Source organism: Papaver somniferum, chromosome 7 (assembly GCF_003573695.1).
Source record: "Papaver somniferum cultivar HN1 chromosome 7, ASM357369v1, whole genome shotgun sequence".
In the NCBI taxonomy this organism is placed as follows: domain Eukaryota; kingdom Viridiplantae; phylum Streptophyta; class Magnoliopsida; order Ranunculales; family Papaveraceae; genus Papaver; species Papaver somniferum.
In genome coordinates, this window is record NC_039364.1 from 34,795,298 (window position 1) to 34,809,469 (window position 14,172).

The 14,172-nt window shown below is 36.2% G+C and overlaps 1 protein-coding gene across 1 annotated transcript; it reads left to right on the top strand.

Moving 5' to 3' along the window:
- The first annotated feature begins 12,969 nt into the window (after positions 1-12,969).
- LOC113294511 (auxin-responsive protein SAUR50-like) lies at positions 12,970-13,224 on the top strand. The gene has a single exon (XM_026542906.1). The coding sequence runs from the start codon at positions 12,970-12,972 to the stop codon at positions 13,222-13,224; it is 255 nt and encodes an 84-aa protein (XP_026398691.1).
- Positions 13,225-14,172: the final 948 nt, after the last annotated feature.

The following is a 14,172-nucleotide window of genomic DNA, read 5'->3' on the forward strand; positions in this document are numbered from 1 at the left end:
AATTGCTTTTACCTTATTGCTATGTATGTTTCTGGGATGTCTGATTTCGGTTTTACTACCTTAATATTCGATCTCATAGATTGTGAACCCTCATGGTTTGGGTGACTTTTTGATTTAGCGGGATTAATTTCTGGCCCTAGTAGGTAGGCTTTATCAAATGATTATGAGGGGTTCTGGTAGAAACAATATGTGAAAAAGTCACAATATGTTGAATCGGTTTTGGTTTAGCATAAAATCATATGTGTTTCAACGGTTTTCAACTTTTGTTTGCAATAGTTAAAACCGGTTTTCAACCTTTCTCTGGTAAAGGTTGAGGTGTGTTGTTATTCTTTTGTTTACGCATAAGGATGACAACGTGGTGATATTTCGATATCAATTCTCCCTGGACGAAGATGCAATCATATTGGAGAAGTGGATGTGAAATTTGAGGTAACAATCTTGTTAGTTAATTGTTTTCCAGTTTAAAAAAACCTGAGTTTATATTATATATATTTGTTGCTTTTGCTTAACAATTTAGGTTCAATTGATATTTATTCCATGATGTGTGTGTGGATGTGTGCTTCAATTGGTTCCTGTTAAGAAAAACTATTGTCATCTTGCTTTATTGTGTGGTATTAATCGTTTAGGCTTACAAAATTTTGGTACAATTGATGTATGTGTGATTCAATTGGTTCCGATTAAGAAAAACTATTGTTATCTTTCTTTTGTATGATATCAAACGTTTAGGCTTACAAAATTACGGTGCAATTGCGGTGCTTATAATGTCTATTGTTGTTTCAATTGCTTCCGGTTGAGGTGAATAATTATGCAAGTTGATTTATTTTGGTTTGTATGAATTATTCATGGCTTAACGAAATAATATGTGTACGGGATGAGTTGTTTAGTCCAGTTCGATTCCGGATAAGAAACTAAGTTAATTCTGATCTTAGTTTGTCTTATCAAATTGAGGTTTAGGTTATTCAAGTCTAATCGAATGCCTAAACAAGGAAACGCTGGTTAACTAACCTAGTATTTGGTTTTTTTAAAATTGAAAGGTCTAAGTTTATGGATAATTAGAACCTGATGAGAAAAATGAAGTTTATTCTTTATTTTGGTCTTATCGAATTAAGCGGTTGTTTTTGAACAATCGGTTTAGCAAAAGAACTAATATGCTTAGTTGTTTTTGGTTTGCTAAACTAAATTGGAAAAATTGTTTCGGGCAATTGTTTCCTTGGTAACATATCAAAATAAGACTACTTGTAGTTTCGGTTTTGATATTGGTTATCAGAACGTAATGTGTGGAACCCTCGTACCTAACTCTACAGGTTTGCAAGTATATTCTGAGATTTGTAAGAGTATTTTCGTGTTGTCTTTTATTTTTTCGTTTCCTTGTCATTTTTGTGACAAAAAGGGGGGAAATATATGGAGTAAACAAGCGATATTGGCATTGATTTTATATTAATTGGTATCACTAAGGAAAAGAACATTGGTACTTGAATGTTTAGCAGCTCCTTGTAATTACCGCATCAATGACCACAGCTACGACAAGGGTTACTACTTGGAGGATAATATATATCCACGATTGTCTTGTATTGTGCAGTCATTCAAAATTCTTCTTCCAAATCAGCCAGCCAATACGTTGTTCAATATATACCAACAAGCGAAGAGAAAGGATGTTGAAAGGGCTTTTGGAACTCTCCAAAACAAGTTCCAAATAACAAAAAATCCAGCAATATATTGGGATAAGGAGGATATAAACTTTATTATCAAGGCTTGTTTGATTTTGCATAACATGGCATTGAGAATGAAAAACGTAACTTAGATTGGGGCCAAGTCGTGAACGAACCAATACGACAGGTTACTGGAATACCGAGGTCATACCACGAGTTAAGGAATGATGAGGCATATCTCCAACTCCGAAATGATCTTGTTCAACATATTTGGATACGACATGGACTAGGTCTCAGAGACGGTGAAATGCCACCAGAATCTCCCCCTCCGCCACCAGATAATCTTGACGGTTCAGATGGTGAATTCGATCCTACCGATGTTTACCCACCAGAAGAACATCTTTAGTCTTTTTTCGTAAGATTTCGAATGAACTTGGTTGCAATCCTATGATTTCTAGATTTTAAAATTAAGAAATATTAAGATTTTCATTGTATTATTTATGATTTTCATTGTTTTCAATTTATTGTTTTCAATTTATGGTTTTCATTGTTTTCAAAATAGAAGAAGTTATGGATTTTCAAAAAAGAAGAAAAAAACTAAGTATGGAACTTGAGGAATTGCGTAGGTTCTGGATGTTTTTCAAGAAAAGCGCAAATAAGAATAGCGCCAAACGCTATTAAGAATTGCGTTTCATTGCTAACCATTAGATCTGTAACGGCTCCTTCTAATCAACGACTCACAAAAAAACGTCATTAACAATAGCGTTTCAACGACTATTTTTTAGAATTCGAAATTTTCCCTATAAATTGATCACTTCTCAGCTCAGACCAAAACCATTCAATCTCTAGATTTTTCTCCATCTTCTATAGATTTTTCTCCATCTTATTAAAATTCATTGCAATTTAGACTTTTTTTTTAACCATGGCAAGATATCTTACACCCGAAGATGTTGCAATCACCAAAGCTTGGATAAGCATTACACTTGATGGTGTTGCCGGAGTTGATCAAAAATCAAACCAGTTTTGGGAGTGGGTATTCGATACCTATGTAAGCAGCTTTGGAATAAAATGATGGAACTGTTCATAAGTTGCAAAATAGATTTGGTACCTTGAAAAAAGATGTCAAAAAATGGGTTGGTATCTTAAGAAATTTGCATAGAAACAATGCAAGCGGATGCGGAATTGATGATCTTGTAAGTTTTATTAAGATTTCTTAATTATATCATTTTATTTTATTGAAGGATTTCTAACTTGGGTTTTTGTTTGTTGCTTGTAGGAGAGAAAAGCTAGATTGGAATATAGTAAGGTTAGCAAGGGAAAACCGTTTCAAAATGAAGAGGTGTACCGACTTTTCAAATCCCATGTTCTCGGATTCAATCCCGAAGAAATTGATCCTACTCAAAATGTGGAAGATGAATCGGATGCTCCTAGTGTTAATACTTCAACAAGTAGTGCTCCCGCAAGAAGCGACCCAAGATGGAATGAAGAGGATGGCCCTCGTCGACCAACGAGGAAAAGTGCTCAAAAAAGGGAAGCTTCGGAGCTATCGGCCATCAACGACTGAACTGAGCGTATTTTGAAACATTTTAGTGAAGAGAATGCAAAGAAGACGGCAAGATTAGATGGATAAGAAGAATATTTATTAACTATTGCAGAGACAAAAAAATAGAAATCCGTGGATTTGGCTTTGGAGAAACATGAACTCGAAGTGTTGGATGTGGTGGTTGAGACCTTTCCGGAATGGAAGCAGCAATTTATGTTGGATAAACAAAATAAGATTTTGAAAAAACATTGTTATCCTCCTAGAACACTTGATTATCCTAGCACTAGCAATGTTCGTCATTTCAATATATGAAACCATGTAACTTATGGAACTATGTAGCTTCAATTATGTTTTTTTTTTTTTCGCAATTTGATGTAGTGGAATCAATGTAGTTGAAGTATTTTTAGTATCAATCAATTTTATCTTCTTTTTGATTTGATTCAATTCAATACATGAAACCAAAAAACTAGTTTGTTCAAGAGGAAAAAAATGAGAGAGTAGAAAAAAAAACTAAGTATAGGATTGGAGAAGTGGAGTGGCTCCTGGATGTTTTTTGTGGTTAGCGCAATTAAGATTGGCGCTGAAAAACATTATTAACAGCGCTGATCGCCATTCTTTTTAGCGCTTGACTTACGTTATTTTGATTAGCGTTCAGCGCCAATTGTATTGGTGTTTCTTGTCCTCTACTGCACCAATCTTATTGGCGTTCAACGCTATTCTTATTGGTATTTAGATGGATTCCACGAACCCTTCCACCAAATCATGGAATGTTGCTTGGATTTTCCGTGAAAAACCCCAACCTGGAAATCACTAGACTTGACATTCCATGAATTTTCCACACTTTGGAATAGGTTGGATTCCACCATAAGACTTGATAAGAGATCTTCGATTCAAACTTACTGAAAAAATCATTAGATCAAGCTGATGATTCGGATCCTAACAGTAGGAGAGAAACGGGTAAGGAAGATCAAGATGAACTATTGCAATACGGACTCTATGGGTCAGATTCAATGGCCCATATTCGACCCAAATTTAACAGAGCACATCCGAACAAAATTTTCATCGATTTTTTTTTTTGAATCAATATCAACTTATTCCAAAAACCAATCATTCACTGATTAAGGTACACCCATTTCTCGTTCTTAAGTTTCAAATTCTGATTTCATTTTATTGAATGAATACATATAAACAGAGACGAATACTTAGATCTGATATATCAATAAAGAATCCATTTGTAAGTTCAAACCCATCCAACTTAGTAAATTAAAGCAAATTAAAAGACCCATTAATCTTAACGACCAAAATCATCAATTGAATCTAATATGTACCAAAAAAGAAATAACAAGATAGAAGATTGATGAAATTTAAATAAATCACAACACCACCAAAAATAAACTAAAGTGCTGTGAAGAGCAGATCCTCATGTATAAAAAAAAATTGTATTTGTTGTGAAATTGTTGCTGTTAACTGTGTACAGTGTAGAGGCGGAGCCGCGGAGGAGGGAAATGGTAAGTAGGCAGAGACGGAAAGAAAGATGCAAAAGTAAGGGCAAAAGACTCTGTCCATACTCCATAGAAGGATTTACGTGTAAACAAAATTACCCAAAATATCCTTGGACACACGTAAGCTTTACTAGTTAGTATGTGTCCAAACTGGACTGACGTCTCATAGTGGACGTGGCTAATAAGTGTAGAGGACTCAGGGTGTTATCTTTAGACTGTCATAGTTGGAAAAAAAAAAGTTTGTTGCAACGTCTAAGTTTTTTATAGAGTCCAATATAAATTTTTTTTTTTTTGATGAATTTTGTTATAGAGTCTTCCGATCAGGTCGCATTGTTCGTCAGCCACCCAGTGCTGTAGCAGTAATCTAGTCTAGTATATGGTGACTATTTGGATTTTGTCCGTCACACTCTGATGGTCCTCTTTTTTACATGAATTTCTTTTTTCCAATTTCATTAAAAGTCGATCAATTTTGAGGTTTTTTTCTTCAGCTTTCAATCTAATTCAAACGCTACTATTACACTAGTTACCAATTTCAATTCAACGATCCAAAACGACATGTAATAACGTCGAATTCGATTGAATTAAAAAATGAAGAATGATGATGATTTCAATTTTGAAATAAATTCATCAATTTAGCTAATTACCATGAATTGGTACCAAATTACTTAACATAAATGAACTTAATTAGAACCCAATTGACTCATTTTACCAGAAACACAGTCTAATTACCAGTTACCTTAATAATTGCACTAGCAGAGAATAAATTTTCGTATTACAGAGAATCGGGCGGAGAAGATGAAGTTTCGGATATGGGCTTCACTAATCCAACACTGACACGTAATCAACCCACATTTGCACCTTTGTTTTTGAGAAAAAATTGAGCAAAAGAAACTAAAGAACAGAACCAAATTACAATTTCAATTCATCATCTTGAGCCGTATAACTTAAAATCCCTGCACTTCACCCCATCACCGACCAAAATTAAGTAAATTTGTTCTTTTGTTTAACCCGGTTAGATGAAATAAAGTCGAAAACAAAAGAAGAAAAATAAATCAAAGTAGAGACGAGATATAGAGTCTCCGTTAAAGACTGAGAGAGACGAAATTGAGACCTTCCGAACAGAGGGTGAGGAATTTGATAAGAACGAGTGTTAGGTTTGATTTTCTATTAAGACCCAAATTTACAAAAATGACCCTTCAACTCTTATAATTTGAACACTTGGTACGCATGCTTCAGTTATCATTTGTGGGCACTGGGCATAGCTGTGAACTCTATGTGCTGAATAGGATGCTTATGCTGCAGAGCGGTCACAGCTAGCACTACGTGACCTCATGTACTCATTTTTGTATCCACCGTCATGATTCATCAATCATCAATCAATTGCCTCGGGTTGCAATTGTGTAGATTTTAGATTTTCCCCTTCTCCTGTTTGCCGTGTGCTGACCAAATTTTAGCACTAAAACCTATTTATTTGGTATCCGGCAAAAGGAGAGAGTCCCTACTTAATCAAAAAAAAATGTACATCCAGTATTACCATCGCTTTAGAGCAACTGCAATGGTGCGAGTATAACCAAAGACCAAAAAGGGAAAAAAAAGATCAAATTTTGGGTTTAGTATGGTGTGTGACGCTACGGTGGAAAGATTAAATTTGGTCAGACGTACATTATACGTTCGCCTGGTGTGGGGCGTAGACTATACCAACGCCTGATTGGGACGTGCACTAAAAAAAAAAAAATGAAAGAAGTGGGGCGGAGGTATATGCCCGCCCCACTAAAATGATTTTGGAAACAAAGAATGGGGCGGGGGTATAATGCCCGCCCCATACAAAATAATTAAAAAAAAAAAATGGGGCGTAGACTATACGTACGCCCCATGTGAAGCGTAAACTATACCAACGCCTGGTGTGGGGCGTAGACTATACCAACGCCTGATGTGGGACGTGCATTATATGTCCGCCTGGTGGTGGGGCGTGAAGTATATCAACGCTCGACTATATCTGGGTTTAGTCTTGGTCCCATACCAAATATACTCTGGGTTTTAGTCGTTGATCAAAATTTGATCGATAGTACGTTCCACTACGTCTGTCCAAAAAACCAAATATTTGGGTTTACTCTCCCACTGTGGACGCTCTTAGGTGACATGTTTTTATAATTCAATTCGATTAATAATTTATAATTTTCGCAATTTGCTAATGCATTTTAGTTCTTAAAATTAATTTGGATGTAATCTAGGGTATCGAAAAAAAAATTGGATAGTTGGAATTTTGGTTTGCCTTCGCTGCCCGCGAGTATTTTTTTTGTTTTACTTGAAATCAACTTATATGGTTGAAATTTTGGTTGGCCCCACTACTGCAGCAGTCATCTAGTAAAAATAATGAGTGATGCGTAGCATTTCATGCTATTTAGGTATGACGAGCAAGATCAAATCAGTAGATGGTGACCTTGACAATTGAGGCTGTGAAAATACGCAGAATGTGTTCTTCAGGTGAATTATTTTTCTTCCATATGGGTGCTTTTACTGCAACAATGTAGCATTATTCATAGGAATACTAATTAAGGATTTTGCTCTGTGAATGTGCTTGAACGGGTGTATCCTTTGTTGTGATTGGTTAAGATAAGAATTAACCACATTTTTAGAATACGTGGGACTGTGGGAGACATATCAAAGATCAATTTTCACTCAATAGATTTTACTCTTTTGAGAAAATTGGTTTGTCCCTTATGGATTGTATTCTACTCAATGACTTCAACAAACCAAATTGATATAATCCTGGAACTGTATAAACTCTAGGGCGCAACCACTAAAACGCCAGCAAATTCACGAAACTTAGCAAGTAAAGATAACTCTGGCAAGTAGTAACTTGGTGATATATAATGCTAAAGGTACCCAAGGAACAACATAATTTCTCGACTGATATGCATGGACCTGTTATGAGAGAGAAGGAATATGGTGTGTTTGCGTCCAATATCAGTATTCAGGGATAAAGCAACAGGACTAAAAGAGGATTGTATTTGATACTCACATGTTCTACTATTATTGCAGGCTGTGGAGTAAATTTTTTTGATTTGTTTTGGTTGTACGCAATTTTTGATGGGGGCGAAATTCGAAGGGGGCATGGGGGACAAATGATATGTTGACACATGTCTTTGATTCCCATGAATTCTGTTTCCAATAATATAAAAGAAATGTATTTTTGGACATAAAACTTGTTTTCTTAATTGTTGTTGGTATTATTGGAAACAGAATTCATGGGAATCAAAGACATGTGTCAACATATCATTTGTCCCCCATACCCCTTCGGATTTCGCCCCCATCAAAAAAAATTTCGGGAATGATTTAATCTTCTTATTTTCTGCAAGAGGTTATTATTGATTTAATTTGTGAATAATTTTTTAGTGATTTACTGAATTCTTAATCTTAATGCCCATATTATCTTTGGTGGTACTATAGCAGGATCATGACCCAGTTTTGCGTAGCTTAGGGAGGTGTGAGTAGTGAACTCGATAAGCCGCTTGGCTGGAAGATTGAGTAGCTGTGAGTTGTATATCTGTGCAGAACTGTAAACGGGTTGTCTGCTGCAAAACTGAAACATGACTAAAAGCTGAGAGAAGGTGGCGCAGGACCTGCAGGTTGTAATGGAATCCATGTGCGCTGCAATCAGGGAAGTACATGGTTATATTATGATGAAACAGTTGGTAGAGAACTCGCAATGTCAAGTGGAAAGGTCTCTACTTCTATATATAAAATTTTCACTTTGCATACAAATGTAGTACATCCTTTTAAGTAGGTAGATTTTTTTTACCCAATTTTGTGAAGTCTGAACCTTGAGCATGTTATAATGTACCTCTAGGAAATATATTTTGAATGCACTCATAACCTCTGTAAACAGGAGCTATGTATGAATGAAATTATATGATCAACATGACAGTTTTTAGTATGATGTTCGACCATACTTTTTGTGATCGGCAATAATGGTTTTGGGAGTATTTATTGGTTGGCAATAATGGTTTGGGAGTGCTTATTGGTTGGCTTATACACTGACTGTTATATATGTAGAGCGGAAACAGCCGTCGCGCGTGCGTGTTATACTAGTAGATAAAGGTTCATCTTTATCTTGAAGAACATTCGTGAGATGAGCTATGCAGTTTTCATTAGGTACATCGGACATTGTTAGAAATATTTAAGTGTTACAGTAAAAAAATTGATTGAATTCTCTATGAAAAAGTAGGCAAAACTTGTAATCGTGAGATGAGCTATGCAGTTTTCATTAGGTACATCGGACATTGTTAGAAATATTTAAGAGTCATAGGTAGTAAAATTTTTGATTGAATTCTCTATGAAAAAGTAGGCAAAACTTTTATTTAGAGGGCAGGGAAACGTTTTTCCCTTCGTTTGGGCTTAAATTTATAAGCCTGGTGGGCAAATGGGGCAGACTTCCCTACTCTTGTCTTGGGCTGCCTCCGCCCTGCCTATGGTTTCAAAGGAATAACTTTTTAGGGAACATGGGTTTTTTGAGGGGACTAAGGTTTTATTAGGCCATCTTTCCTATAGTGATAAGGGGTGTCCTAAAACATTGAAATGACTAACCTATCCTTAACCTAATCTAATTTAAAACCAACCTAATAACCACCTATATATATATAACCACCACCTCCTCCCACCACCACCGCCGATTACCACCACCACCACCTCCGATTATCACCACCACCAACCACCGATTACCACCACCACCTCCTCCCACCACCACCACCCCCGCCTATTTAAGAAATGTAACAACATCAATGCAATCACAATTAAGTTCTGTTACATAATAATTTTATCGAGTATAAAAGACGCCAGCCGCAGCCTGATTCTGCCATGGGACCACTCCGGAGGTATTTTCCAACAAACCCTTCACTTTAATTTGATTTTGCTTGCTTCAATCGAATAGAAATCATCAAAATAGGGTTTTAATAGGAGTTACAGAGCCATGTTCGGTTAGGCCGATTTTCCAAAAAACCCTAGTGTACTAACCGAACTTCTTGAAAATGAAGAACACGAAGAACAGTTCGGTTCTATTGGATTTAAAACTAAGTCACCGAACTCTCTGTTCGGTTGTTTCGCAAAAAAATTTAAAACTACAAAGTAACCGAATTCCACCCTTAGAACCGAAAAAAAAAAACAAATCCAGTCTAACCGAATTGTGTTGTTGTGGCCACTATGTTGAGTTCCAAAATAACCGAACTTAGCCAATAGAGTTCGGTTTTTTCGCAAAAAAATTTAAAACTATAAAGTAACCGAACTTAGCCAATAGACGCTGGAACTTCACATTTTTTTTGTTTGTTAAGTTCGGTAACTTCACAATTTTATCGCAGAAACCGAACTCAAAGTTCAGTTGGTTAGTTGTTAGGTTCAAGTTTGCAAAAGAACCGAACTTTGTAAACTTATATACTCTTATATTACGTAAAGTTCGGTTAGATCAAAAGTGCATGCAGTTTGCGAACCAACCGAACTTTGTACACCAAAGTTCGGTTAGTTGCGAACCAACCGAACATAACGCTGTAACTCATAGAAATTCTATTATTAGAGAGTTCGGTAACCTGCGTGTTTGGAACAAGTAACCGAACTACACTTTCAGATGAGTTTGGTTACTTGTTCATCTCACGGGGCAACCGAACTACAGCTTCAGATGAGTTCGGTTACTTGTTCTTCATATAAAGTAACCGAACTGTTCAAAATCCAGTTCAAATCCGGATCATTTTGAAGATTAACAAATATTCTAGGAGAGGATGGAGATGAAGAATCAGATGAGTTTTCATCATCTGAATACTCAAACTTAGTGAATTGGAAAAAAAATCTATTTTCCATGTTTTTCTCCTTCATCTTCTCTTACTCTACTCTCTCAGTAATTCTACTCAACTAATAATAAACTCATATTTTAATTTAATCTCACTAATTGTTTTTAACTAAATCATTCACTAATCATAACCTAAAATTGATTAAGAGGATTGATTAGGTATTAAATAAATAACTAGATATGGGGTTACCTAAAATTACTTCTAATGCCTTTACCCAAAATAAAATCATGGTCCCAAAAAAAAAACATGGTCCCAAAAAATCGTTCTTTCAAAGAGTTGTGGCAGTAACATGTAATTTCTAATCCGTAATGAGTAGCGAAAGCTCACTGATCCCCATGTGATTGCCGCTACAAGGAAGTAAATGAAGCCAAAAGAACAACATGCTTTTTTCAGAGAGTTCTGAGATGAAATGGAGTTCAATTCAATCATGAAACTGACGACGATAATGGTGATATGATGATTTGATGATATGCCTAGCTCCTATTATCCTACTTACCAAATCAAGCTCCTCTCCACTACTTCTTCTCCACTACATATTAAATACGTTGCTATGGCCTGACTGCTGTCTGACATACTATCCATCTAGGACTTGTTTAGCACTCACTCATTATTCAGATCTGCTAATTATTATGCATAAAGAACACTATGCGCGCGTCTGTGTTTATTGAACGAGCCAAAATCACAAACTTGACTTTAAATGTGATTCAACTGTATGCATTCAACTTGGAAAGTATGGACAGATGATTTGAAAAGACGAAACTTGTACTCCACTGTAATGGTGGGTACTGATCGTTCATACCATAGATCCTGTACAATCTTCTAGACTTGATTGTTTAAGCTCAATCTACTAAAGACAGTTCTACCATGTGACTGAACCTGTTGCAAACTCTCTTCCGCCATTGGGTACTGATGCGGCCCTTACCTTATGATAATGAACCTCTACGTTTTTCGCATGTAAGTAGTGTTTTCCATTAATTGGATATGGTTATGCTTGGCTCAAATTAATTAGATCAGATAATTTTTTTGTAAGATAAAGCTAAGGCATTAGGAAAGGAAAGGTTGGTTGGTGCTACTTCTGCAGCATTAAAACCAAATCCAACAGATCCCATGTGCCAAACCAAGCAGGCTAAAGACAAACTTTCTCTTTCGCTCTCATAGATCAACGTAACCGAGCCCTCCACGGAACTGTCTGTACCCTAGCTAACAGTATTCAGCTAAAAGGCTCATTAAATGGTTGACAACACTGATGCATAAACATAAAAATGAGAAATAATGCAATGTTGTACTAGTTAGTCAAACATCTCAACCCATGGTGCTGCTATAGCCCTACAAGAAAATTGAGTGTGCCCCCCACTCCGTTTATGTCATTCTAAGGCACGCGATGGGTTTTGGCGTTTTAACCGATGAGATCCTCACATGATACCATCTTTGGGAGAATGCATGGGACCTGGCACCCACCGCCCTTGATTTTTATGATTTGACTCCATACAACTTTTGTCTTCTTTTCTTTTGTTCCGTATTTTCAACTTCTGTGGTATTGGTACGTACATATAGGAGATAACACATGGAATAAACAAGCTGGCATTTTAGCATGCTAATATTGCCAGGCCGAAAATGACCAACCCATCCGGAGAAATCTTGGTAAGCTAGCATTTTTTCAAGAAGAGTCTCGGAAAGTATGCCTGAACCCTGAAGTGTTGTGGAATATGTCGCGTAAATTGAGCATGTGGTCTGTCCATTTTTGGAAAAAAACATTTGATATGCAAAATGTATGGCAAACAGGCCTGTCTTGCACTATTAGTGAGCTTTGGCTGCAACACTATTAGTGAACAGCTGATGTTAATGTTACTTGGTGATAGTGTGTAGGATGCCTCTTAATTTCCACATTATTAGACATGTGGAACAGCTGATGTTAATGTTACTTGATTAATTTCCATAATCAGCATTAATTTACGAAATCAAGCCTTGATTTTTATTTTATTTATTAATTTTGAAACAATGCCTTGATTGACGTGACCAAAATTTGCTTTCAATAGAATGCCATAATGGAACGTGCCCCTTCAAATGCCCTCAGGGCCACTGGAGGGTCCAGGGTTATACAAATAGGCTGGTAAGCCATTAGGTTGAGTTGGCGTACTTAGTGTCGTGATTAAGGAACTTCTAGCTACGACCTGACCGGAATTCAATATACCTATTTATGTCCTTTTGTAATAGTTTTTGTACCTTATCTTTCACACATACATAATTATGCATGAAATATGATGGCACATTCTTCAACTCATGTATATATAGAGATGCTTTCTCTTTTAAGTTTTAACTAACTTCTCTACTATCTTCTTTTGTCTCCTTTTGTTTTCTCTCGTTCAGTAGCACTTTCTTTTCTCCACATAATCTTTTCTTAGAAAGAGAATACCATGCCAGGGAAGCAAGTAAAAGAAATGATCATGATGAGATCATCACCAAGCCAAGATCATAGTAATAGCAGAGCTCCAAAGGGGCACTTTGTTGTGTATGTTGGTAATGAAATGAAGAGATTTGTGATTCCAACTTCATACTTGAAACATCCACATTTTCAACAACTGTTAGACAAAGCTGCAGAAGAGTATGGGTTTCATAATACAAAGGGAATTGTTTTACCTTGCGATGAAGCAACTTTTGGAAGACTTGTTTCTTTTCTGGCCAAGTATATGTAACTAATAACGGACATTATTATTGGCTATTGCTAACCATCATTTTTATTGCCAAGCCAGAAGAGAGCTAGAGAGAGAGAGATGTAGCCATGTTGAGGTGTTGTACTACTAGAACTAGAACTGCACTTGCATAAATTCTAGTTCTGTTAACTGATGCAATTTTTTGCTCCTTTTTTATCTAATGACGACTTTTGCAGTGCCAAGACGAGTTCATATTTAATCAGCTAGGGCTGTATTTAATTAATTTGTGTTAGAACTATTGTTGATTTCACTCCTGCAAAATAAAAATTAAACACAAAAATTGGATTGCGGCTGAGTCACGACCAGGTCGCTCTCTTTAAGACGTTTCGTGGCTCTGCCTTGAGTTTTGTGCAAGCAGTCTTTCTTTGTCACAACGTCCCCAGGATAAAACAGCCGAGAAAAACTCTCGTCGATCCCTCACGCACACAGTGAGAAATCGATCACTTTCACTCTTTTAATCTTGCTCAGAAAAAAACTTGGTCTCTTGATTCACAAAAACAGTATATGGAATACTCTTGCTTTTCTGTTTCTCAAAACTGGCTTATTATAGCCTTCGCAATTAAAACAAAATTAATGGGAATAAATTTTGGTTTTATTTGTCTCCATAAAATCCTGTGTAACAGTCCAAAAACGGTCAAGTAATTTATGCCAGAATAAATACTATTTAATCTGTAATTAAAACCTGTGAAAACGTTTTGAAAAAAAAAACTTTTTAAAAGGACCAAAAACTACTTTCCAAATTCAAGAGACCTCCCAAGACCCCCAAGGCCCCGCTCCCGGACTAATGTTATATATATTATTTATTTATATACACCCATCAGTAGGGGGAGGGATTCGATCCTGAGACCTATCCCTCCGGGCCCAAAATGCTTAACCACTAGGCCAAGCTTGAATTGTTGATATAAATGTACAAAATAATTATTTTAAAAC